This window comes from Nothobranchius furzeri, chromosome 6, assembly GCF_043380555.1.
Source record: "Nothobranchius furzeri strain GRZ-AD chromosome 6, NfurGRZ-RIMD1, whole genome shotgun sequence".
NCBI lineage: Eukaryota > Metazoa > Chordata > Actinopteri > Cyprinodontiformes > Nothobranchiidae > Nothobranchius > Nothobranchius furzeri.
In genome coordinates, this window is record NC_091746.1 from 47213996 (window position 1) to 47240899 (window position 26904).

The 26904-nt window shown below is 40.0% G+C and overlaps 1 protein-coding gene across 2 annotated transcripts; it reads right to left on the reverse strand.

Moving 5' to 3' along the window:
- Window positions 1-803: 803 nt before the first annotated feature.
- LOC139070473 (uncharacterized) lies at window positions 804-25866 on the reverse strand. 2 transcript variants are annotated; one of them, XM_070552751.1, is made up of 7 exons: window positions 25414-25866; window positions 25095-25195; window positions 24893-25019; window positions 17543-17693; window positions 16596-16779; window positions 9146-9376; window positions 804-9074 (listed from the first exon to the last, which is right to left on the reverse strand). In XM_070552751.1, the coding sequence occupies exons 1-3, from the start codon at window positions 25864-25866 to the stop codon at window positions 24893-24895; spliced, it is 681 nt and encodes a 226-aa protein (XP_070408852.1). In that variant the 3' UTR covers window positions 804-9074; window positions 9146-9376; window positions 16596-16779; window positions 17543-17693. The 2 variants fall into 2 exon arrangements, with proteins under 2 accessions (XP_070408852.1, XP_070408853.1); XM_070552752.1 differs by lacking the exons at window positions 804-9074; window positions 9146-9376 and adding an exon at window positions 16130-16470.
- Between the last annotated feature and the right edge of the window lie 1038 nt (window positions 25867-26904).

Here is a 26904-nt window from a genome sequence, read left to right on the forward strand (position 1 = left end):
TCTATTCTTAAAAAGCTTGAACCTTGGTATCTTTTTTAGCAGTTTTTAAGACCATTTATTTTTGTAAACTTTCAGACGTTGTTGTTTGATGTGGTAGACCTTGAAGCAGTTTCTCTCCAGCTGCAGGCAGAGTCCTGCACACCTCACACCGCCATGGGATGCTTCTCTTGCACACTGTGCACTGCCATACAAAAACTTTTGTTTTAGCAAAAATAATTACTTATTGTAAAAAGATACATAATGCTGGAATGAAGCTGAATCTTGCAATTAGCAAATAGTTGAGGGTTGTTCAAATAAAAAAAATAAAGACTGAACAAACATTCATACTAGATCTGTCCTTCGTGGTCACTGTCTTCAGATGTAAGCCTTCTGGGACACCTAATAGATCGTGTTGATTTTCTTTGAGGCATTTCCATAATTTCATGCTGGTTTTTATGTTAATTAGCTTCCCCGTTCTATTATCCGCTTTCACCGCGGCGCTGCGCTCCGTTTCAATCAGGCTGTACAGAAGGATTTCCCCTCGTAGCGATATTTTCCATTACTCTGATTGCTTCATGCTATAGATTGTTGGAAAGCTGCTTTTATATACTTTTAGGAACCTTTGGAATTATTTGAATCTGATCAGCCATTCAATAGTTATAAAACGGAGCATTTTGGATGACAAACTCAGCACGTCTCTGAATCTGTGTTGTGATTTGTTGCGCTCAAGACAGGGAATCCCGGTGGCTACCGTAATGTATTGTATATGCACGAAAAGCCCCATTTTTAATCTTTTCAGCATTTTTTGGAATTTTAATATCTTGAACGGTTCAGGAATTATGGTAATGAGAAGCATGTCCAATCCTGTCTGCTGCGACAGGTTGGTAATAAGAATATTGTGGCATTAACAGAGGGGTGCCAGTGGTCAGGGCTAGGGGCCCCCCAACACAAGGGGGCCCCAGGCGGCCGCCTACCTATGCCTAATGGTAAAACCACCTCTGCATGCGGATCACTTTTAACGTTAACGCAGGAGAGTGTTTGCTGTTGTATTTCAGTTATAATGTGAACAACCACACAAAAAATTAAATTTACTCAAAAAATCTGAATGGATTTTTAAGACCTGCACTGTGAACGTAGCCTTAAGCCTGATTCATGTTTCTCCGTCTCTGTCAGTGCGGAGACACGCAACGTCCTTGCATGCCTGCCGGAGAGCTCCGCAAGGACGGACGGAGTCAAGCTTTTTTCTAAACATCCGTCAGTCGAGACGGACAACGCAAGCTTGTGGTTGGTCAGGATGCGGCTGTTGTCTACACCGCCGGCATTGCGCCCTCAAAAACATAAAGAGAGCGGAGGATAACAAGCGGCAGACACGGAGAAGCTTGAAGAATACCTCGCGAAAAAACTCTAAAAACATGAACGTTAAGTTCCCCCGTGACTGGAGGAGTGAAAAGATACGCAGCAAGCGCTTTATTTGTGGACGGAAATGACAGGAAACGTGGGTTTAGAGGTGGTGAGCGCATGAAGAGGTGGAGGAGAATGAGAGACAAATATGTCAGTGTTAAAAAGTCTCTTATATATATACAAACACTCCCCAGGAGAAGTATGAGAGCAAAACGCTTCCGTCAATCCGTGCGTGTCTGTCCCTTGCGGAGCTGACGGAGAAGCATGAACCAGGCTTTAGACAGCATGTTTCTTTCTACATAAGCCGTACCATAGAGATCATTGGCGGTGAAGCATTAACTGCTTCACCGCCATATTGAGTAGGTTTCTAACTCTCCAAAACCCTATTTAAATCCAGTCATTGGAGCAACTATGCCTGTTTTTGTGCAGCTCACAGTTCCAACAACCAGCAGAACACATCTGCCTGTAAGCTTTGTTAATAAAGTTATAAAAAAATAAAAAAAAATGTTACGTCACGATCTCCTTGCTTTCTACATGAAGTTTAAAAAATTTGTTCAATAAAGATTGAAACACAAACATGAAGCTAAATGAGGAGCTCTATGAACATACTGAACGCCGCTTAAAAAATACTGAATGTGAAACATGGCATTTCTCTACTGCTGACTGATGAAAGGGAGTCCGACGTGCTTGTTGTCATTTTGCAGGAGGTTGAACGATCTGACAAGGTAGTTAGCCCGTTAAAAAATTGCGCTACAACACTCCCAGGGCTTTATTTGTGGCCTTTACGGCTATTCGTTGGTAGGCTCCTCATGGAACACAAAAATGTAGCTTGTTTGTTATGATTTAGGTACGTACTGCCCCCTAGTGGCAGAAAACTACAGACTGTCGCTTAAAGAAATAGCAGAAAATGGCCAGGGATGCACTTCAATATATATTCTCTTCTACGGTTTTAAAATTTTGAAATAATTATCTATCGATTGATAAGATTTTTTAAAATTAATATGCTTTTATTCATCAACCAGCCCTAAAACCTACTAAAGGTTAAAAATTTTAAATTGCAAACTGTACTTAATTACGGTGATGTAAGTAAATGACAATTACACCCCTGCAAAGTAGTAAAAGTTCTAAATCAAAACTATTTTGAATTTTTGTTATTCTTGTCCCTACTATTTGTAAGTTTTTTTATCTAGTTTTGACATATAGTAATCCTGCACAACCCTGTACACAAAATGTGATAATTTGGTTTCTATTAAAATTTAGGAAATTTTGCTTGTTTGTTGTCAAATTGCAGCTCAATATAGAAACATTATCATTGCTCTCTTGTTGTAATGTCAGGATTTCCAAGAGCCAGACATCAACTGGGATGTTGCAGCAGAGCCCAGATGTGGACGGTGCTGTTGTGGTCCCTGAGTTCGACAGTCCCCTCACTGAAGAGCAGCATGCTGAACTGCAGTTGCTACTGGCACAAAATTGGAAGCGTTCTAACACTAAGGAACTTTATCTATTGTGCAGAGAATATGTTAATGCTGCTTTGTCAGATTAATGTGTACTTGAAATAAAAATTCAAGAGATCATTTCCAGTGCTTTTTTAATGTTACAAAAGAAATACATAACATGTATTTGAAATGGCAATAGGCCTAACTTTATTGATTCATGTAACAATGTCGCTTTCTAGCCCCAAAACATTACATTATTTAACAAAACAATTTGTCTTTTTGGATTCAAAGTTAAATTTGAACAATTATACAGTAACCTGAACCCAGAACAGTGGCCATCTTGTTTTCATTTAATGTCTGCTAAAATCAAATCCATCACAGACTGCCTGAGTAAGCCGACTTTCAAAGTCACTGTATGTAGTAACGTGCCGTGTAGGTAAGGTGATTGCAACAGCACATCCATTAACAGGAAAGCACAAAGTGTGGTCCATACCGGGTGGTACCGTCGTGATCAAAATTTACAGTTATCTTGTAAAATTCTCTTTCTGTGTCTGTTAGTGGCACATGTGCCTGGCCTGAAGCCCACTGAAAAAATACTTTCACTGACAACTGCTTTGCTCCAGAGCCATTTGATGGGCCCCCTTCTTGGTCATCTGTTCCTGAAGGGTGAAAAAAAAAATCAGTGTGTCACTAACATTATTGGTGTACTGATTACCTTTCTGTAATTAGCCAGTTACTTTATTGTCTAATTAAGGTGTAATGGCTAAATCAGTTTAAAAACAAATATGTTTATAATTTATTTTTTTATTGTTTTTTATTTTATTTTATATTTTCTTTGATGGGGGATTGGGTGAAACACAATGGTCTCTCTGACACTTCAAAATTTTCTCAATCAATTTTTATTTATGTAACACCTTCCACTGCCTTTACAGGAGCCCAAGGCGCTGAACATACCGTAAATCCTCTAATACAGGCCCAGGCCTGTATTTGACTCAAGCTCATTAAGCTCCAGGCCTTTATTGGAAGGAGGACCAGAATTAGAGGCAGGCCACAATTTCTATTTGAGCAAAATGAACTAATGGTTCGTTGGAGTTTTTGACAATTAAAATTGCGCCCACATTTTCAAAGTTAAACACATTTCTTTTAACAACGATAGTTTCTGCTTCAGCCCTCTCCCCCTCCCCCTGCACAGCGGCCGCAAACTCACTGATGCGCCTGCAGCCTCTCGGAGTTGCTGCTGCTCTAAACATTAAAATAATTATTTCATTTTCTGTTCCTCACTTCTGATTACCTTCAATGGTGTATGTTTGTTGCAACCACCAGGTACAAAAACTAACTTGCTTTTATTTGACTATTTTTCTGTCCTGCCTGTTTATTATCTTCCTGCATCTCCTCTCAAACCTAAAGAAAAACTGCTACCTGGGTTCATATATATTCACCTTATGAGTTACCTTTGAACTGCATTTCTAAAAGATCTACCAACCGCAAAAACAGCGGAGTGCGCGCTGCTCGCCGACCGCATCAGTGATCGGTGCGTCACCGGATGACAAGTTGATGCGCCCCGCTCCACAAAAGCGAAACATTAAAGGAAATGAGCCGACATGAACGATCAAGTGTTAAATTAGTTTTGAGGTGGCGACACCTGATTTGATAATGTTACTGTGGCCGTGCTCAGGACGCAGATCTACCAACTGCAAAAACAGCGGAGTGCTCACTGCTTGGCGGCCGCATCAGTGATCGGTGCGTCACCGGAGGACAAGGTGATGCGCCCCGCTCCACAGCAGCGAAACACATCAGGCGCAAATAAAAGACAGAAAACATTAAAGGAAATGAGCCGACATGAACGATCGCGTGTCAGTACCGACGCTCTGGCACAGCGCGTTGCCCGCCCCCGAGCGCAGGAGCTTGTCACCTGCTGACAGCAGGCTGCTGTCTTTTCCGAGGGCTGCATCTTGCCGGTCATTATCACGTGACAGCGACTAGTCGATGACAGGCATAAAAAGTCACTATAGTGAAGTCGACTAGTTAATACAACCCCTATTGGTCCCCAGTGTTCTGCAGCATAATCAGCACGTTCTCTTTGAACTTGATATCAAATTTTCGCCTCCTCTTCGTCTTCGCACCTGCCAAATCGCGGTCTGTCAATGGCAAAAAAATTGTAAAAAATTAAATAATAAAAAGCATGTATTTAACTCATTATTGATTATCTGTCCTGGATAACATTCTTTTGATGGAGAATACAGAACACGTGACAGAAAGCACATTGAATCTGATTTGTCCTGTTCTCACCTAAGCTGCGCTCTTGTGTCCTGCAAGAGCTCCACACTGCACATCCAGGGATGGTGAGGATGAAGAGCTTAGCTCGCAGCTATGTTTGGTGGCCTGGGATTGATTCTCAGATTGAGCTTCAAGCTAAAGCCTGCCACTCTTGTCAGCGTGTGCAAAAAGAGCCTGGGTTAGCACCCCTGCACCCTTGGTTGTGGCATTCATGTCCGTGGGAACGGATCCATGTGGATTTTGCGGGTCCATTTGAAGGTCACAGTACCTGGTGGTGGTAGATGCACATTCAAAGTGGCCTGAGGTGCATATTATGGATAGCACCACAACTGGTAAAACCATACAAGTGCTGCGGGGTCTCTTTAGTCGTCATGGCCTTCCCCACGTTCTGGCGAGTGATAATGGACCGCAGTTCTGTTCTGAGGAATTTACTGTAGGGTGTTCCTGAAAGCTAATGGAGTCAAACACATTCGCTCCGCGCCGTACAATCCTGCCACTAATGGGTTGGCTGATCATTTTGTTAAGACATTCAAGCATGCACTGAAAGCTTCCAGGGGTACAGCACCTGTGCAACAACACCTGGACACGTTTCTTTTGACATATCACAACACTCCCCATGCAACAACTAGAGAAACGCCAGCCATGTTGTTCTTCAGAAGCAAGCTGCGCTCTCGACTGGATTTTGTGAAGCCCAGTGTGGCCGGAACAATACGTAGGTCACAAGATGCTCAACAACAATGCCGACAGCAACACTCTCGGGACAGATGGTTCACTGTGGTAGAGTCTGTCCTGGTGCGTGATTATAGGAAGGGAGAGGACAAGTGGACGCACTGTGTCATACTGGAGAAGACTGGGCCAGTGTTAAACAAGGTGAATGTGGGAGCCCAAGGTGTGTGGAAACGTCATGTAGATCAGATGCTGACACGACCGGAGTCAGGATCTCAACAGGTCACAATAGATCCTCCGACAAGCTCTCAGATGTCACCAGCCCAGAGTGGTAGTGACACCATGCTTCACCCTTGTACATCTCTGCAGGAAGAGACTGTTGAACAAGTTCTGGGGACCACCTCACCTCCAGAAACACCCCAGTCTCTTAAACCAGCACCGACTGACTGTACACAGGTTACGGAGTCTGTGAGACGTTACCCAGTGAGAGTCACCAAGCCCCCCACTGGTTGTTGGGATGGGTGAACGTATTAAGTAGTTCAGTGAGAATGTTAGTGTTCAGAGACATTGTTCTCAACTACAAAACAATTCATACAGAAAGAAACATTAGTTCCAGTTTTTCATGAATGTTGTAATAATAAAAAAAATGGCACTACTTTTGTTATGGAAATGTTTCTGTGGGTGGTGCTAGGGCCGCATAGCTTAGTGGGGAGGAGATGTTATGTATGGACCAAGAGTTATTGTGTGTTATGCAAGTCATCGCCGGTAGGGGGCACCACGCCCAGTTATGTGTGTGTGTTACTTCTGTGTTCTGCAATAAACAGGAAAAGAAAAACTTGTAACCAAGCTATCGTGTGTGCAGTCTGACTCGGTATAAACTCTAATAGTGTATTGACACTACGGTGGAAATATAACAAAATGTACTGTTCATACAAACTTAAGTAATAAAAACATCAGATATGGATTGGATTTAGGGTGACAGAAAGCACATTGAATCTGATTTGTCCTGTTCTGACAAAAAAATGTCAGATCTGTATACTGGTAAGAAATTTGTTATCAAATCTACTCACTTAGATAATTATTCAGTCAGAGTTACATCATATCATCCATTCGTTTCACTGAAAAAGGAGCAGGCAGAACTATGAACTTGTTTAGCCCGTCCAAGTAACATGGAATAAAAATTATTATGTTAAGATGAGTTTTTAATACGTCTCTCTGGAACAATAGACCATTGTCCTGAGGCTAGCACAATGGCTTGCTTAGCAGCTAACTAGTGAGCTAATGTCTGGTTAAAACCAACTTAAAAAGTGGCTTAACTTACAGATTAACTAAGAAAAGATAAAATATATTATCAATACTCACTTTATATCCTTAGTAGACACAACAGACAGCAGAAATAATGTGTTTGGGGCTCAACATTCATGTTGTTGACCGAGGTGGGAAAAAAAAAAGTCTTGGAGGCTACATCACTTCCGGGTCACTAAACTGTCACTCAAGGGAAACCCCTGTCCTATGGGAGCGGACTTCTCAGAAGTCCCACCCACCCGAAAGGGTTGTGTCAGAATTGCAACCAAAAAGTCACGGATTGCAAAGGAAAAAGCCAGACAGTGTAAGTGCAAATCTGGTAGTGAGAGCAAAGCTGTGAGCAGCGAGAATGAAACTAAGGAAACTGATAACAAAAACACATAGAGGCAAACAGAAAAAGGAAACATACTTCGTCACTCATTTTAAGAAGTTGATTCAGATAGTAAGTTTTACTTTTGAAACATGTTTTTTCCTTTAGTCAATATTTTAGTTCTATCAATTTCTTAATATTTGTTTGATCTTCAAAGTGCTTTTCTTGATCCTATTGGCACAAATCTAATCTGATAACGGCAACTTTTGTAAAGTTTCCCATGCCATCGGGCAGCTGCAGCAGACGATCTCTGAAAAATGGACACGGACTCCGTTGTTGTCTGGAAGTTTATTTTTTCAAAGATAAGAAAAGAGGCGGACGTGTTTCCTAAATCCTGCATAAGTCCAAGCAAGGCAACTTCTGTCTGTTTTTATCCCGTTTTAGTAGCCATTAGCGCTGTGCATTGTTGTGTGCATCGGTGATATTCGGTCTATGAGGAAATCGTGCAATGACAAGGGTTCCGCATTGCTCGAAATGTAAGCTGTGATTAAATGCGTACATTTTTTGAATGTGTCATATTTTTCTCTAATTAATTAATCAATCAACGTGTTAAAGTCACGACCCTAGTAAATAATAAAGCGTAACCTTTAATTTCAGCTTGTTTAATAAATCTGAAAAACACTTAAAAAGCTGATTTCTTCTCTGACTTTGGATTTATTACAGGATCAATCGGACATGTAAAAAATTTTAAAAGTAGACTAGATATCCATGTGTCTTGTTTTTTCTACAAGTATATTCTCCAGACAGACTGATAGGATCTTTCCCACTGCTTTATTTATCCAAGCAGAGACAGAGCTGGTTCTGATCAGGCTCTGACTCCCAAATAGGCTCTGTGATACATCAGCTAAGTATTAAAGTTGTCACATCAGTGTGTGTGAAATTTGTTCTCTGCATTTGACCAATCCCCTGGGGGAGCGGTGAGCTGCAGACACAGCCGCACTCGGGAACCATTTGGTGGTTTAAGTATTGTCCATTATGTTGATTCTTGTTGTTCCAGTATAACATCTTGGACGAACTGAGGTCACAAGCTTCTTTGTCATTCCTCAGACATAAAAAACATCACCAGCCCATCTACCTGGACTAAGCCTTGTTGCTATAGTGAATCAGTTCCTGGATTATGGTACCATTGCATCTCTTTGGATCCCTGCCCAACCCCTAAATATACATATGCTGCTCCCTTGTGTGCAGTTTTTCTTTAGAGATTTACAAATGCAAACTCAGGAAGAGTGTGAAGTTTGAGAGCTGAAGCAGAGTTTTGATCCTTAGGCACCCAAATCAGATCCCCTCACCACCTTGGCTGCACCTAGAAATCCTGTCCATAAAAGTTATGAAAAATATTGGTGACAAAGGGCAGCTTTGGTGGAGTTCAACTCTCACTGGGAACGAGCCCAAGTAACTGCTGGCAATGCAGACCAAGCTCTGACACCAGTCATACAGGGACTTAACAGCCCGTATCAGAGGGCCTGGTACCCCATACTCCAGGAGTTCCCCCACAGGGCTCCTTGAGGGACACACACTTTCGCAGAGTCCACAAAACACATGTAGATTGGTTGGGTGAACTCCCACACACCCTTGAGGACCCCTTAGAGCTGGTCCAGTGTTCCACGGCCAGGATGAAAACCACAATGCTCCTCTTGAATCTGAGGTGGCAAAAAAATTTAAGTGCCAACATTCTTAGTTTCTTTTTCAAACACAGGAAAAGTTTATTTACCTTGCTGACAGTTTTGACCACTCCTGCTGTCTTCATCAGAGCTATACGCTAATGGTGACGCCGCTCCTTCTCGGTTTATCCGCGGGCAGCAGGGCGCCCTCTGCTGCCCCCGCTCTCCTCACTGATGACACGGTTCCAATGCGTGATCCAATGTGTAGACCCCTCGTCTCTGTTCATGGTTCTGTGCCCACGTGGCAGAGTGCCCACATGGGCAGTGTCGCCCTCTGCTGCCTGTGGGTAAACGGAGAAGGAAGTAAGTGACGTCACCATAGATATGCATGCATCAGATCAATCTAGGCTGTTCTTAATTAATCTAATTGAACCTATTTCCTAAAGTATTGTCCCAACAGTAGACAAATGGACGAAGAGGATTTTGTTTAATCAAAACTGTCATTAGCCAATGGGATGAATGCAAGTGCTGCGTGGCTTCATTCTTGTGCCACTCAAATTTTGAACATTTGACGTGAGACAGGCTTAATAACTATAGCTAAAACGACCATTTAAACCTTGAGGCTGAAGATGATACCATTATCATTTTATCTTCCATCCCTAAAGAGGTTCATTGATGGTCTGCCTTTTAGAAAAGGGAACATTAATTATGTACAGTGGCTTCAGTTCCCTGATAACAAGTGGATACTTCCAACCTTCCTCTCTGCTAGAAGATGAGAATGCTCAGAAGGCCTCACCACCAACTGCTGTGCAAGGAAGTTGAGTGGGTGTTGAAAAAAATAGTTACAATTCAAAAGTTGCTGCCCAACTCCATTATTTTGTTTTGATGACATGCATATGGCTGATTACAGAACACATCTCCATTTGTTTAAAGGATGATTAGATGCCTGATGAAATCTGTGGATGTCTGTCAAAGGGTGATGAAATCAAACTCGCTGGATCAGAGGGGGCTGCATACAGATGCTGTCACTAAAAATGCCTGAAGTTTTAGGGGTTGTCCCCAATAACCAACTCTGATTTGCAACTGAAATCTGGAAGATTTTGAGTTATTCTTGTAGCTTTTTTTTAAATTAAAAAATATATAAATAACTTCAATTTTTCTTATTTAAATTGGCTTTAAATGTCCTTGGCTTAGCAACCAGCCTTTTGGGTAAAAAAAAAACCCAATAAGAACTGATTTACTCTAATGTTTTTGCACCAAAAATTATTGGTCATATATATATATATATATATATATATATATATATATATATATATATACATACACACACACATATATATGTCAGGGATGAAGTCCTGCCTCAAGTGGAGGAGTTTAAGTATCTCAGGGTCTTGTCCACAAGTGAGGAACAGATGGATCAGGAGATCAAAGGGCAGAGTGGTGCTGCATCTGCAGTGACGCGTTGTATCTGTTTGTCTACATTCCAACCCTCACATATGCTCACGAGCTTTGGGTAACGGCCAAAAAAACAAGATCGCGGACACAAGTGGCCAAAATAGGTTTTCTCTGCAGGGTGTCTGGGCTCTCCCACAGAGATATGGCGAGAAGCTCGGTCATCAGGGAGGGGCTCGGAGTAGATCCACTGCTCCTCCACATCGAGAGGAGCCAGGTTATAGGTGGCTCAGGGATCTAGCTAGGATGCCTTCTGGACGCTTCCCTGGTGAGGTTTTCTGGGCACGTTCAACAGGAGACCCAAAGAAAGACCCAGGACATGATTTTCAGCTGGCCAAGGAATGCCTTGGAATTCCTCTGGATGAGCTGACCCATGTGGCAGAGAGAGGGAAGTCTAGGCTCTCTGCTTAGGCTGAAGCCCCCATGACGTCACCCTGGATAAGGTGAAGAGGATGTATGTATAAAAAAATACACATACATACAAATATTGATTGATTGATTTTAGATCATGAACAGAGCTGATTTGTTTGAATTAGTGATGAAGTGCACCTGTTCATAACCAATGAAGGCTGAGGAGACATATCAGCAACTATATTATGGTGTTAAAAAAATGAACGCACAGCGAGGAGTTAAGTGTAGCTGTATGTTCTGCTAAACGGGCAGCAGGGGTGCTAAAAGCGAGCCAAACTGACAAGTATCCCCTTAAAGGCACAGTCCGCAGGATGACGCAGTCAGGGAGAGGAGGAGGAGATTTTTAAATTCGAACGGCTGTTGCTCACTCCCCCGCCCTTCCTGAAAGAGCCGAAAGCCACACCTCCCAATGTGCACGCGCAGGAAAAGCAGAGTCAACATCGGAGCATTGCTTCTTGTAATAGAGCTGAGCTAGTGTTAGCAATGGAGTTATCTGAGGTAAGAAAGTTGTATTTAACCAGGACATTAAACACTTACTGTTTACAAAAGGCATTTTATAAAGAATATCTATAAATATATTTATATTTTAAAATACCAGTAACAGTTGGCAATCTATATTGTAAATAAAATTAATCCTATCAAATTGTTAGCATTTTATTGCAAGTAACTAGCTTATTTTTAATTGCTTTGCCATTCAAGATGGGATGAATATATCAAAGCATATAAATAATTTATGTGGAAATCATGAATAAACACTGCATTCTGTGTAGTCCTCCTATAATCATGGTTGTTTTCATAGGGTTTCTGTTTATTGTTGGTTTAGCCCAAATTTTGACTAGATGTAAACCTGATCTGTGTCAAAATTGATTAATATGGAAGAGTACTTTTTATATTAGTATAATTTTTTTTATTCTAATACAATTTAGAGTTCAGTGATTGAGGAATCCTCTGAGGAAGAGTTTGAACCTCCTATTGCATCCTCAAGACGTGGTGCAAAAAGGAGATGCCCACCATCATCTCAAAGCCGTGGTGCATCCAGAGGCCGTGGTGTGTCTAGAGGCCGCGGTGCATCCAGAGGCCGAAGAAGTGTGAGACACTCAGCTGTGGACCTTGGAGATGAAGATCTCTCTCGAGTTCGGAATCTTTGTTCCGAGCGAATAGACTTTGAACGTGTAAGCATAACTGTTGCTGTAGCATCTCTTTCCACTTTTGTAGCAACACATACAGAACCTGAACCCTCAGCAGGCTATTGACATCCTTACCATGGTGCTGGACAGACACTGGTGTTCTCTTTGATGTACTTGCCCTCTCTGGTCCACCTGCCACAACACCTCCAACACCCAATCAACCTTCATGGTGTGTATGCTCCCACTGCAGAGATATGCCAACTGATTTGGAAAAGAAATGCTGCCAACAGCCTCCCCAGACATGTATTTCAACTGTACCACACATGGAGGAGTTTATTCTGCAAAATTCCCTGACCCCAATGGTAACTACACTGGTTTTATTCCAAGACGATTGTAAATAAATGTATATATTTGATATTTTACATAAGTTTGTTTTTATATATTTTTGTTTGATGCTCTAATGAAGTGTTCTAAAGCACAACTCTCTGTTGCATTTGTAAAAATACCATAAATTTTAAAACTCCTGCACAACAACAAAAAATTATGTCTACCTCCAACATTTTACATAAATTTTTAAATTATCAGTCCTTATTTCCCCAAAATATATCTTTATTTTCAAAAAAAACAAACAAAAAAAAAACACAGGAAACAAAAATAAAGAAGGTTTTGGGTTTTCTCTTGCCTCCCCCAACACCTATGTCTGTGGCAAAGTTTTACCTGTAAATAAAAAATAAACTCAATTAGCAGTGGACTATTGTGTGGAAGATGTAAGGCAGATAATGTTTTATTTTACCATCACCGCAAGTCCGTAGGTGTTGTAGAAGTTCCTCTGTTGGTGGTGCAAGAACTCCGGACAGCAAACCATAACGCCTTGGATCCTCAGGCCTTAGCTTGTAGCGTCGAGGAAGACCTTTCTTGCTTGTCAAACGTCGGTCAGTTGCTTCTGGGATATTACAGTCATGAACTGTATCCTCTATGTTAATTTCTTGCAGAGTCTCAAGTTGTAATGTTTTTTGTAATGCTGCTCCAGTCCTGTGAACAAAAGCTTTTTATTAACTATGCGCTATTGCAGTTTTATAGAATGATAAACGAAAAGAATTACCTTATGTGTATATAAGGTGTGTAGTCCTCATCACCGCTGTCATCAGTACCGCTGTCCATCTCGATGGTTTCGTCCTCCTCTGAAGACGAATCAACTTCTGGTTCTCTGTTTGGTGACCATGTGTCATCTGATGACTCTATCCTGAATATACACAATATAAAGTTTTTAGTATGGAAAATTAGACACATTTTATTAACATCGGAATACTTACACAGAGTTTTGAATATTGTTGAACTCTTCCTCGTCAATGTTTGCTTCAATTCCCACACAAGATAACCTAAAAAAGTAATTATTGTTTACTTTTCCTGACAAATGTGACAGCCGTATACAGATACAACCTTGTACTTACATTTGTGAAGATCCTTCTTTTTTAGTTTCACCTTGTTCCATCACCTCCTCCAAATTATCATCCCTATGAAAATAAAATACAAACACAAGAATATGATTAGAATCAATACACATTTTGTCATTTTGAAGGTAATAGACCTCGTCTATTGGCCGTCATCACCCTCTCCTTATTTTTCTCACTCTACTTATTACGCATTTCTCTGTATCCACTGAATTCCTTCTTTACAAATAATTTCCTGTCTCTCTCTTTACATTTTAAAAACAAGATTGTGTTATTTTTTTCTCATAAACTTTGAAATAAAATATAATTTTTTAAATATGTTTAATTTTGTTGTTGTGAAGTGTCTCAAGTGTTTTATCTTGAGAGGCGCTATATAAAATGTAGTTTTACTATTTATTTCTATACATTTTTTTATAGTCATTCATTATCCCATTTCTAGAATTTTTTCAAAATAATCCACCACTAACTTAAAACAAACAGAGGCAAAATTATAATATTCCTGGTAGGTTTTTACACAGCTATTTACCTTTCAGATGACTCTCCATGAATGCTAGACAGAGCTGGCACTGGTGTTGGAGAAATACACAGTTGGCGCTTCAATGGTGTAGATGTTGATGCTTCATATTTGGACTGATGACTGTAAAAAACAAAGCCCAAACATTAGTGATCACAAGCTAAACAAGTCTCCCCAGCCTTCACAGATTTTTGCACGAGCTGATTATCATTCCTTTTATTTTAATATGGAGTTTTCACGTAGGTAAGACCACAAACTCAGACGGTAATCTGTACACGTGGCCCACCCAGGTTAGCACAATATGTCTTTCAGTGCTAATGGAAACGTAAGGTTTCGGATAGGTTCCTGATCAATCACACCTAATTCTAACTGCTGAATCATCTCCTCAGACTTCTACAAGTGCTACATGAGCTGCTGATTACTCATTTTAATCAAACACGCAGCTCAGGAAAGTGTAAACACCTAATTCAGCTTTCAAGATGCTAACCGAACCCCGCTAACGGGGAAGTTATGAACAAGAGCTTAAAACAATATACTGATGTGGCCTATAGTTAAACGCCACACTAATCATTAGCTCCCATATAAACAAAAAACTAAAATCCCCTTTCGTTACTCAAACTTCTTCCAAATATAGCATAAATAGTTTGACTAAAATCGATTCATGTCGACTTAGCATTCAAGCTAATGCTACATTAGCCAATAGGACACCAAGCATACAAAGCTTGTTTGCTCTATTACTCCTTTCAGTGAAAGAAAGATTATAAGTAAATTTATCCGAAAAACAATAAATAACTTACCTGTCTAAAAGATACTTTGCCAACTCTTCATCCGTTTTCAGGCGGTGTAGATCACGAAAATCTCTCCATCGTGTATAAAACAATCTCCAATGTAAATTCTACTCGACTCTTAAACGTCTTACAGCCACTTTTGAAGAAGGGCTTTTAAACTTTTTAAATGTTTTTTGAGATGTGGAAGGCAGTCAAGGAATCGGTAATTTGGGGTTTTGTTGCTCCAAGTTTCTGCAGTAAGCCGAGTGAGGCGCGTGACACTGTTGTGCATGCTGAGACCTGCTGCTCGTGCTCGATGATTGACAGCTGCCCCCTGGTGGAAACGCAGCGCTATTGGTCAACGCGTTAGGCTTGCAGAAATATTGGCTGAGCTCTACAGGGCAGGGGAGGGACTTAGGAGAAAATTGAAATATTAAAGATTATTTACTTTTTTTAATAAAATTGGGTCAGATGGTCAAAATCAAACATTTTTAAAGTTATTCTACATTTAAATGTTGCAGACTGTGCCTTTAATGTACAAGCCATCAGGACTAATTATGATTAAAATATATAGGAAAATCTCTCTCTCTCTCTCTCCCTCTCTCTCGACAGACTTAGACTTAGGCCAATATGTATGGATGGCTTCCCATATTATTTAGATACACACCATTAATTATAATACTATTGACAGCGTGGATTGAAGGGTTATGATCCTAAGACAATATAAGCAGAGAAGAAATGATTTTTTGCATAGCACCTTTCAAGATAAAAATCACGAGACGCTTCACAAAAACAAAATTAATTTATAAAAATTTAAATAATAAAATTGTTATATAAAAATGATTTAAATTAATCGTAATAAAATATTGGGAAGGTTTATGAATTTAAGAAGACATTTCACGAATGATATGTGTTAAAATATCCAGTCCAGACAGAATTATCCTGTCTTCTGTCTAAGGAGGCAGGGGATGTTTTTTCTTCAAAGTTCTACACACTCCTCACCCTTGCCATGTGGACCCAAGGGATAAACCATCAACCCTACTTAATGGTGACTTTCCTGGCGGGGTCACCCATGAGGACAGTGGGAGGGTTAAAGAGATACACCACTCCTAGCTAAAATTTTGTCTGTTGTTAGATTACCCAGAGTTAAATGAGTAAGCAATTTGTAACCAGCTTAGTCATTATCCTGATCTGGTAGCAGTCATTTTGCTTTAGTATAAAAGTAGATGAAGGGAAAGTAGTCGCTTTTTGTTTTTAACAATAAACAACATTGTTTTATGCTAAACTAAAGGAAGCCGACTGCTGCCAGAACAGAAGACTGACTGTGCTGGTTACAAATAGCCCCCCCCCCCCCCCCCAATTAACTCTGGGGAATCTGACATCTATCACTTTTTAATCACTTTTATGCAAGTTTGTAACTTGCTGTCCCAGTATTTCTGGAAGTATGCTGTTTCTAAAGAAACACTCAACTTTTGGAATCACATCCTCCCAAAACTCAACATCAGGCAAAATCCTTTCAACAAAAAGGTCTTTGTGGTTCCACACAACAAAATCGCAGTACTCTGCCTTTACAATGTGAAGCTGTGCCTGAACTTGGAAGTAATAGTCATGATTCCGATCCAGCGTAACATGATCTCCTTCACCGATGAGGCAGAAGCCCCTTCTCCCAGCACACAATCGCAGACTGGGCTAATCTTGCTCAGAGTGTGGACACTAAAATTAAAGTGATAAAGACATGTGAATAATTTACTATGCTATTTTACCTTTTTTTTTCTCAGCTCAGTAACTCTTATGAGAAGAGTCTGGGTTTATGGCTTCAACGGTGATTGTAATATTACCTTAATTTCACAGATGCCAGTTCCATGGCAGTCACAAGTGACTACACCATCTGGGGAGGAGCCCATGTATGGCCACCTGGGGTTCAGCCAGAGACCACTGTTCACACAAGAAAAGCCTGCATGCTCCCGACCCATTAGCTTCTCATATGCTCCTCTGGCCTGTGATTCATGTTGGCATCCATACCTGCAAACAGTACATATGCAAATCGTGAAAAAGAAAATAAATATTTATTACTGGATGAATAGAATCACTTACATTTTTAGAATTTGTCATTATCCTAACCCCTGTACAGAGTCCTACTCCTGTATAAACCTATAGATACAAAACTACAAATAGTTTTAACAGTTTATTACTGTCCATATTAAGAATTAAGAAAAGGGTGAAAATCTGTTAAGAAAAAAAAAGGCCTAATATAAAGGCAGAATGTAGATTGCTGTTTTGTTGTGGTCTGGATTCTCCTCCCACTTCATAAAACATTTTGTTTTATTTTTTTTACATAAAGTTCTCAATGTGGACAGATCTTACAGCTGTCTTACCCTCAATCCAACCCTAAATACCATGTGGCATATGTGGTGAACCTATATGCTTCTGGGAAGCATATAGCCATGATCAAGCTCTTGGAGGGTTGCTGGGGGCTGGTTCTAAGAACTCTTCTCATCTTTGATGCAGTGATGCGTCCAGCTCTCTGCCTAAACCAAATCCTGCTTGCCCTCTGATCTCGGGCAGCCCTCTCTACAGCCTGGACTGGGGACGGGGTGAGCTCTTCAAATCTGACACAGCTCTGCAAGCTCTTTGGGTGGTAACTGCAAAGTTTCTGAAGTTCTATAGTCAAGAACAGTTTTAGGGAGCATACTAGATTTGGGGATGAATTCTTTGTAGTAAGGCTCCCGTGCCATCAGTGCTGCACTCTTTGGACAGTTTTTACTTAAGGCATCAAAAAACCTACTACAGGTTTCCGATCCCTTCTTCACCCTTGGACACAGACGCGATTTCACAGGCTTGCTGTCGGTTGTCCTGCCATCAATGGAACGGTCAAGCTTTAGTTTCTTGGACTTTGCTGAGGAGAAGTCAATCATAGCAACGGGGGCAGCAGGAATCTGAAAATAATTTAATCCAAATAAGGTAATCAAGTCCAAATGTTTTAGCTTGGCCTGCCAGACTCCACCTCTGTTTAATTCTACACAGATAAGTACTACTCTGTGTAGAATTAAACAGAGGTGGAGTCTGGCAGGCCAGGCTACACATTTCTAGGGTCTATAACACACTTAAACGCTGTAACAAATCTGGCACTCGTTGCAGGTAAAGCATTATAGGACTGAGATCCAACAAGGCATTCAGGTATTTAATTTTGGCTGTATTAGTTCTTTGCCCCAAAAAAGAAGCTGTGGTTTACTAAAATGTCACAAGCAAAATAACTTTTAACTGAATACAAACCAGAAAACAAAAACCTTTATAGGACAATAAAATAATACGGCAGCGTAGAGCTGCCACCCTACGCAAAATAAAATTGGAGCGATATCACGTTATAACATATTAACTTTATTGTTCTAACAATATAACTTATTGTTCTAACAATATAACTTTCACGTTTGTACAATATAATTATCACGTTTGTACAATATAATTATCACGTTTGTACAATATAACTTTCACGTTTGTACAATATAAATATCATGTTCATACAATATAATTATGACATTCGTACAATATAATTATCACGTTTGTACAAAATAAATATCACGTTCATACAATATAATTATCGTTTCACACGAAACGACACACGACAGAGAGCTGGCAGATCATCTCCCGGAAACATGGCCTCAAACACAGACACCCCACTTCTGAGATTTTTACGGAACCGTGGTGTACCTGAAGACTGTCTCTTACGAAAGCTACAAGATGGTGTAAGTGCTCTCTTTCAAGGAACATTTGTAAACTTTTAAGCAGGTGTGCTTGAAACGTGTGCTGTGCTATTTCAGTAAGTAACTTACTAGAGCCAAGCCAAAGGGATCACAATTCGCCCACTTTGGAGCACGTTTGGTTATTTAACGGCGTCTAAATCACCGTCTTTAAGCTTAAAACGCCGAAAAAAGACTGCGGTCAAGTGAGCCGTCGTTCGTCTGGCCGTGGTCAAGTGAGCCGCAGCTAGAATTGAAGTGCGCGTTTATACGGTAGTTTACGGTAACACCGTCTGCAGGAGAAGAGCTGAGTTGAGCGACAGAATGAGCTGAAATCAGGATGACAGAGCTGCTAAATGTGCCTTTTTGATACACACATACTAAGTACCTCAAGTACTACCAATTACTACTAGGCTTTTCTTAACTGTCCGTTTACGAATCTTTGTAAAAACACGAACCAAGTTGGCTTTTACTTTGAACTCTCCTTAGCTAAAAAAAGGAAAACCCTTTTCTTTACGAGTTCTCATGAGGGCTGATTTGACCAGGAAAGATATGTAAAACATTGATTTAGCTTTTTCCAAATGAACTGAGCGTTTAATTTTCTGTAGAATAAATGATGTGGAGCATCTAATAACACTGCTGGCACAGATTGAGGATAAAAATAATAGAATTGCATAGAATGGCATGACAAATCATTGTCATAGCACAAGTAAAAATTACATTCAGCTTCATTAATTAAATGTATTGTGACTGGCAGTAGGTGTCTCTTTGTAAAGTAATAAATGTCTCTGTTATTTCAGATTGATGCCACAGTGATTGATTTCATGGATGATAAGACCCTGTCTGGTTACATCCCAACATATGGTGATAGGATAGCTGCAAGACGGTTCTGTTTGGATAATAATGATGCAAGGACAAAGGAATCAAGAAAAAACTCATTTCTTGAACAATTGAAGAAAAAGATGGGCATCAATGAAAATGGGAAGAACCCCGATCATGAGGATAAGTTATCTTGTAAGAGAAAAAGAACATATGCACAAAACAACAAATGGGCTCAGAAAAAGACTAGAAAAATTGAGCTGGGCTGGATCCATGAAGGTAAGCAAGTGAGAAAGCGCAGAGAAGGAGGAACAAGGACCTTTGATGTTCCCAAAGACTCCAAGAAAGCTGACTTATTACAGTATGCCAAGGATCTTTTCTTTCCAAATGGAAAAAGCAGATTTGGAAGATGGGATGTGTTCAGATGGGATGTATTAGACTATCAGGAAGAGGCTGTACTTGATGACGACATCTCAGTTGGGGAGCTCTACTCAATACTTAAAATGGGAATGTTGAGATTTTACTTGTGCACAAGAAGACTTTCTTACGAAGATGAAGGCGAAGAAGATGAAGTTAGTGATAGAGGGGAAACATGTGAAAATGTGACACAACTGACTGACTCACATCAAGAAGATGAGGAAGCTTCTCAGACTGTTGTGATCTTGTCATCAGATTTCAGGAATTCTGGTGAAGAAGCATCATCAGACACATCTGAGGTAATGATTGGTCCCTACCTTGGAGAACCTCTGGCTTGTCACCTTGATGACACATTAATAGGTGAAGCAAACCTGCAGTTAGAAGGAGATGATCTGGTCATCACATCCATTACATTTCCTCCAGCAAGCACTCCAGGCAGTTATACAGATACACCTATAAGCAATGAAGCAATGAGTTCTTCTGCATCATATGAAGTAGTCTGTGTCACCATCAAAATCCACAGGGTTAACATTCTGGAGGAGATGATCAACCAGTTCAAAGATACAGCACTCCTGAGACACCCATTAAAATACACCTACATTGATGAAAAAGGAGCAGATGCAGATGGTGTATCAAGAGATGTGTATGCTACATTTTGGGCAGAGTTTGTTGACAACACAGCTGAAGGAGAGGAGTTCAGAGTGCCATCACTGTCTCCTAAATGGCAGGAGGAAGAATGGAAGTCCATCGGTAGAATTTTACTGAAGGGATTTCAAGACCATGGATATTTCCCTTGTCGCCTTGCCCCTGTTTTCACAGTGGCACTTATCTTTGGTGAAAATCAAGTTACAGATGATATGTTGTTTGAAAATCTCCTCTTATACCTAAGCCAATCAGATCGGGATTTAATAACAAGAGCTCTAAAGGAAGATCTTTCAGAAGAAGACAGGGATGAACTTCTGGATCTCATGGATCGCCTGGATGTATCAGTCATCCCAACGCAAAAAAACTTAAAAAGCATTCTTCGGAAAGTTGATCACAAGCAATTGATCCAAAAACCATCTTATGCCATGGAGAAAATTTCATTAGTTGCATGTCACTTTCTAAAAGAAGCTTTCCAACGCCCACAACATGTCCTACAAATGTATGAAGATAAAAAGCCAACAACAAGAAAGCTTTTGAAGTTGCTCACTGCATCTCCCATCTCTGAAGCCGAGAAGCAGAGTTTCAGATTTCTGCAGCAGTACATCAGAGGACTTGATGATGCAGGCCTCAGAAAGATGTTCCGGTTTGTTACTGGGTCAGATGTCATCTGTGTTCAGAAAATTGAAGTGCTGTTCACACCTGTGGATGGACTGGCACGACGCCCTGTGGCACACACGTGTGGCCCCGTTCTGGAAGTACCATGGACATACACGTCCTACCCAGAACTACGAAATGAACTGGATAACATTTTGGCAGCCAAAAACTGTTATGAGTTTAGCATAGCTTAAGGTCTCTCATGTTTAAAACCCTAGAAACAAAGAGTTGAAGAAACAACATGGTGCTAATGTGTTTGTTAAGCCCACCTCCGCAGTGAAGACATTATGAAAAATGAAAGAGCTAAAATTTCAGGAGATGTTTTATTAGTAACCAAAAAGGCTTTTGAATATATTTGAGTCTCTTGGAGGGTATGCCACATATTCTCCATCATCAAAATGTACATTTCAGTTTACAGTTTCATACATTAAAGCTTTACTGCTCGAAATGAAGCATGTTCAATCCGTTCATACACTATGAAAGTTGGACAGTGTTTATAATGATAATGTTTTCATGATCTGACAAGGTTTCAACAGGTCTGTTTTATAAAGATGTCTGTTACAGCTCACGTTTTTTAGTAATGATTCAAGCATTACTATTGATTATTTTCAGGAGTTTTTTTTTACTGTGTGCCAGTTATTTGATTTAGAACATATGTTCAGGAAGTTCTTAACAAATTTGCATGTCAGTCTGTGGATTGATGCAAAAGTTGACTGGAATAAGATACACAGAAGATAGCCATTGGCAAAGTTAATTATGTAGCTTCTCAAGAGTGCATTTTTTCTTCTTGAATTCAAATAAAAGGAAGGTTAATATCTAACAACGTTTGTTTATTGTTCAATAATTCTGAATCGTAACATTAACTGTTCAAAAGTTGATAGCAGTTTTATATTTGTTTATTGAATCTGAAACACAGATGTCATGAATATCAACTGTCATGTTCAGAAATTAAAAAAATGGTTACTCATCAATCTGAAAATAGAAATCAGATATAGCAGAAATGAAGTCATTAAAATGTTTTGAGAAGACGAAAGGTTAAGGTTCTTCAGTGCCTTTTTCCATTGCCACTGATTGATTAATTAATTTATTTTTGACTATTCAATTACTTCAAAGTTGTAATTTGCATTAATAAATATAGGTGGCAAAGGCTTTTGATAAAAAGGAAACAAAACCAAGGAAATTCCCATGACTGTTTCGGAAAATAATATAAAAATGAACAATATTGTTTATATAAAGCTGTGAAAAGACAGATTTGAAAAGATAACATCCCAAAATATATCAGATTACCTTTAGTTTTAAAATCTAACTTCAGAAAATAACATTCTCTTGTTTTTTCAAAAAAGGAAGCAGATAACATATCTTTCTCTAAATTTGAATTCTAGTTGTATCATTTACTATAGGACAAAAAGTATCAAAGAAACTAAACACAGGTGGTGATCACATGGACATTTGATCACCAATGATATCAATATGGTATAAATATATGCAAATATGTTGCAATACTTCCATACATTCCAAATGTTTTTTGAAGTTTATAAGTCCTTCAGTATGTAGGCTCTCAGGAAGAGATACAGTTCAATGGCTTCATCTGCTGTGCTTGGTGGAAGTAAGAAGTTCTCTGACATTAAAAGGCAACACAGGCTGAATACTGTTTCATCGCAGGTATATGGTCCTCTCATTTGGCATTCTTCTTTACATGCATCCACTGCCTCCTGAGAAACCTCTCTCAGATGATCATGTCGTCCAAAAAGATGTGGAATGGTGTACATAAGAATTGGACGTCCACTTGGAGCAATTGCATGTCTGCTTCTGCGGATGATATGGGTGTTCCACAAATGCACAACTTGCTGCAGCTCCTCCTGTAAAATATTAGCAATTTAAAAGATCCACTATCAGTAAAATATCAAGATTTTTGGTTTAGCATTTTAACCCACAAGCATCACATGCAGCCAGTCAGGGAAACGATTAGATTTTATGAAAAAAATGTACTCATAATTACGAATAACAGTGGCGCGAGCAAAATGGAGTTGTCAACAATGGAAGCTTTTTTAAGTATGACCAAAACATTACCACAATAAGCCTGGTCTTGTACACACACACACACACACACACACACACACACACACACACACACACACACACACACACACACACACACACACACACACACACATGCTTAGCGGGTAAATACAGGCGTGGTGGCCTACCTCAATGATGTTCAGCAGGTAAACAATATGAGCTGCTTGTCCAAGAAGCATCCAGAGAAACAGTCTTTGTCCTTTAGTTCCTGGAGACGATTCATCCAGTGCTGAGCGTGGTGCCGTCTCAGAAACGCCCACCAGCCTTCAATTCGCTGATTGTGATTGCTGGACCCAGTGATAAAACTGTTTCTGACATTTTGATCCTGAGTCCATCGCAGGAATCTCTGCATCTCAGCCATTATAACATTTTCTGTTCCTAAATCAGAGCGAATCCTTGCAGCTGTGCCCATCCTCTTCTCAACTTCTGTGATGAAATATCCTGCGATGACTTTGGGGTCGTTGTTTGTTGAATAGGCATGAAGCCAAATCATTACTCTTGAAAAGCCATCAATCGCTCCATTTATGCAGATTCCAAATGGTTTTAGTTTGTCATAGGAGTCAACATGCCACATGAAATTCGGTCCAGGATTAACATACGTGTGGCGCGTTAGGCGATTTCTGCGTCTTTGCGCAACCCCATGAGGGTCAATATATTTCAGTAAATGTCTCACAGTGCTCTGCGTGACAACATAACCCGCCTGAATGCAGTTCAGGTGGTGTAGTTTGTATCCATGAAGCCTCCCGTACCCCTGCAGTTGATCTATGAGAAATGCAGCAACCTCCAGCGGATCGGAGTCATTCTTCCTCCTGTACAGCCCCATGCGTTTTAAGTTCCTTCTCAGCGTCCGCATGCTTATTTCAATACCGTCCAAGCTGCTCATCAAGAGCAACATCTCTCCGTGCCTCAATCCAAGCATGAAATAGAATTTAATGAGTTCCGATAGACGAGACATTTTCTCACTCACTCAAAACGTGTTATTTATATATATTGTACAAACGTGATAATTATATTGCACAAACGTGATAATTATATTGTATGAACATGATATTTATATTGTACAAACGTTAAAGTTATATTGTACAAACGTGATAATTATATTGTACAAACGTGAAAGTTATATTGTTAGAACAATAAAGTTAATATGTTATAACGTGATATCGCTCCAATTTTATTTTGCGTAGGGTGGCAGCTCTACGCTGCCGTAAAATAATGTTTACAAAGAGGAGAGACTATGTGGACAAGAGGTCAGGGATTGAACTTGGAAAAATCCAGACAGAGCCATGAGATTATACAAAGCAGCAGAAGAAATCACAGCTTTTGCTGCTACTCACTAGGGGCAAGAAGTGACAAGTCAGCAGCCGTTTCTATCTCATGCTTGAATGGTTCTTGAAAACTTACAGTAGGTCTTGATATTTGATTAAATGCACTAAGTGTTTGCTCCTCTAAGTTTGTGAATATTCCACCAGAGGGGATAATATAATCGGGTAGGCAAGTTGAAAAATTAACCTCCTCCTCATAATTGGGTGAGAGCGTGAGCCCTCTGTGCATTTTGTACAAGTAAAATTTAAAAGGAGTCAAAAAAATCATGATTAATATCTAATATCTCTGGGAAAATAAAATGTAGACGAGGATATGTAATCAACTTGTCTACAAAATATTAGATCCTTGTAACTGAACCAGAACAAAGTCATAAACAATAGGGCACAACCTAATCATTTACATCTCATAGTTAGCCTAGTCTTCCATGTTGATCAGAAATGACATTCTCTGATTATTGTTACCTATTTAACATGTGATGGCATCAACCACTTGCACTGCTCAGATGTACAAGAAGCAGAGTCTCGCATTCTCACCCCGGCTTCAATGGAGAACAGGACTGCCCCCACATGAGAACATGACTCCGATAGTCTGTGAATAGAACACTATACTGTATGTACAACACGAATCCCATATAAAGAATCTCAGCCTACATAGATCACTTACCCTGCCATGCAGTTGCAATGAGCTGCAATAACTTCACCATCTTCCTTCGAAATAATCCACGTCTTCAGAGGTGTTTCACTCGATCTTTGTGAGTGGTTTACCTTGAAACATCAACGACTGTCAGACTAATGACGTCGTTATTGTGTGTTGACGTTAATCCTCCTAGCTGCTAACTAGCCTAGCGTGCCAGGCTCGTACTCCGTTTAATTCTACACAGAATGATAGTTCTCTGTGTAGAATTAAACAGAGCACGGGCCTGGCAGGCTAGGCTAGCTGCTAACAACTTTACGTATAAACCAATCTAAAGACAAAAACTCACCCTGGCGAATACCAGACGATAATCATCAAGGAGCCGTTTAGTACCGAGGGTGTGGACCCACCCGCTAATAAAAAAATTATATGCCTCCAGACTTTTATATGCTTTCATTTGTTGTTTAGTGTAGAACGATGTCTGAAGGACCAGGTAGTTTGTAATATCAACAGACTCTATTCTCGGCAAAGCCGTTAATTCTGGGGTAAACTCACTCATTTTCATTAAATACGGATCACGTCCAACATATTTGTTTGTTAAATCCGTGTACCTTTGTTTCGAAACTGAGTCTAAAGACATGCAATGAGGACTCTGCTGCGGTTTCCTCCATTGCTGTGCTCTACTGTTTACTTCCTGCCCTCCAACCAAAATCCGCGCGGTGACTGAAACACAGCCAACGTCTGTGGTCACGTGGTTTACGTGAATGCGTGGGGTGGGCGTGACCTCCTGCTTCTGCGTCATTACGTATGGAAGAAGCGCTGGTCTCTTTAATTACGTCATCAAAGACCAAAGTGACGCATTGTTCTGTCAACATTCGACCAGAACACAGATCACAGATCTTCACAGCATTCACTTATTCACCAGAATCAGATATGTCTCACCAGAGTAACAGCACCACAAAGGATACTAGCATAAATTATTCTGCTCTAATGGAAAACCAGCAACTCAGGGAAAACCTACATGAGGCCAATGAAAAAGTGTTGGAATTAGTCAAAAAACTTGAGAGAAAAACAGAAGATGAATCCTGGTTTGAAAAAAAATATAACCAAAAATTACATGAGATCGAACGACTGATGAAAATGATCGAATCACTTGACGACGAGTTTCAAATGTGTGCTAAGAAAATGGAAGACCTAGAAACTGAGCTCAGAGAAAGTGAAGATATAAAGAGATGTCTCGAAGATGTCCTTGAGAAAAAAGATTTGAAATACCAATGGTTGCAATCTGATAGAAACAACCTCATCGAAACTGAACTATCTAGGCGAAAGGAGATTGCCGAACTCAGGGCTAAACTGGCTTCATTAGAATCCAAACTAAAACCAAAAGATCAGTTGAATCAACATTTACAGGTGGTTAACGATTTATTTGTGGAGATAATTCAAAACCTCGAACACGAACTGACTTCATTAAGGGGAAATCTTCAAAACAGTGATGAACGCCTTGAATATTTACAGAAAAGTAAAATGTTACTTGATAGGAAAATTGAACATCAGACAGCTGAACTGAAGTCATTAGAGTTAAAAGTTAAAATACAAGAAGAGCAGATAAGAAATTTACCAGAAAAGAAGGATTTAAACATCAAGAAAATCCAGGAGCTCACAGATGAGCTGACGTTATCAAAGTCACAGATCGAAAGCAAGGATCAGCTGATTGAGAATTTACAGAAAAGTACAGGAAATGTACAGGACAGTCCAGCGCCACAAACATCTAGTTTCCTGGGCAAAGCAACCAAATACGTCTGTGTTGGTCTTGCCGTCTCTGCATTAGTAGGTGTGGGTT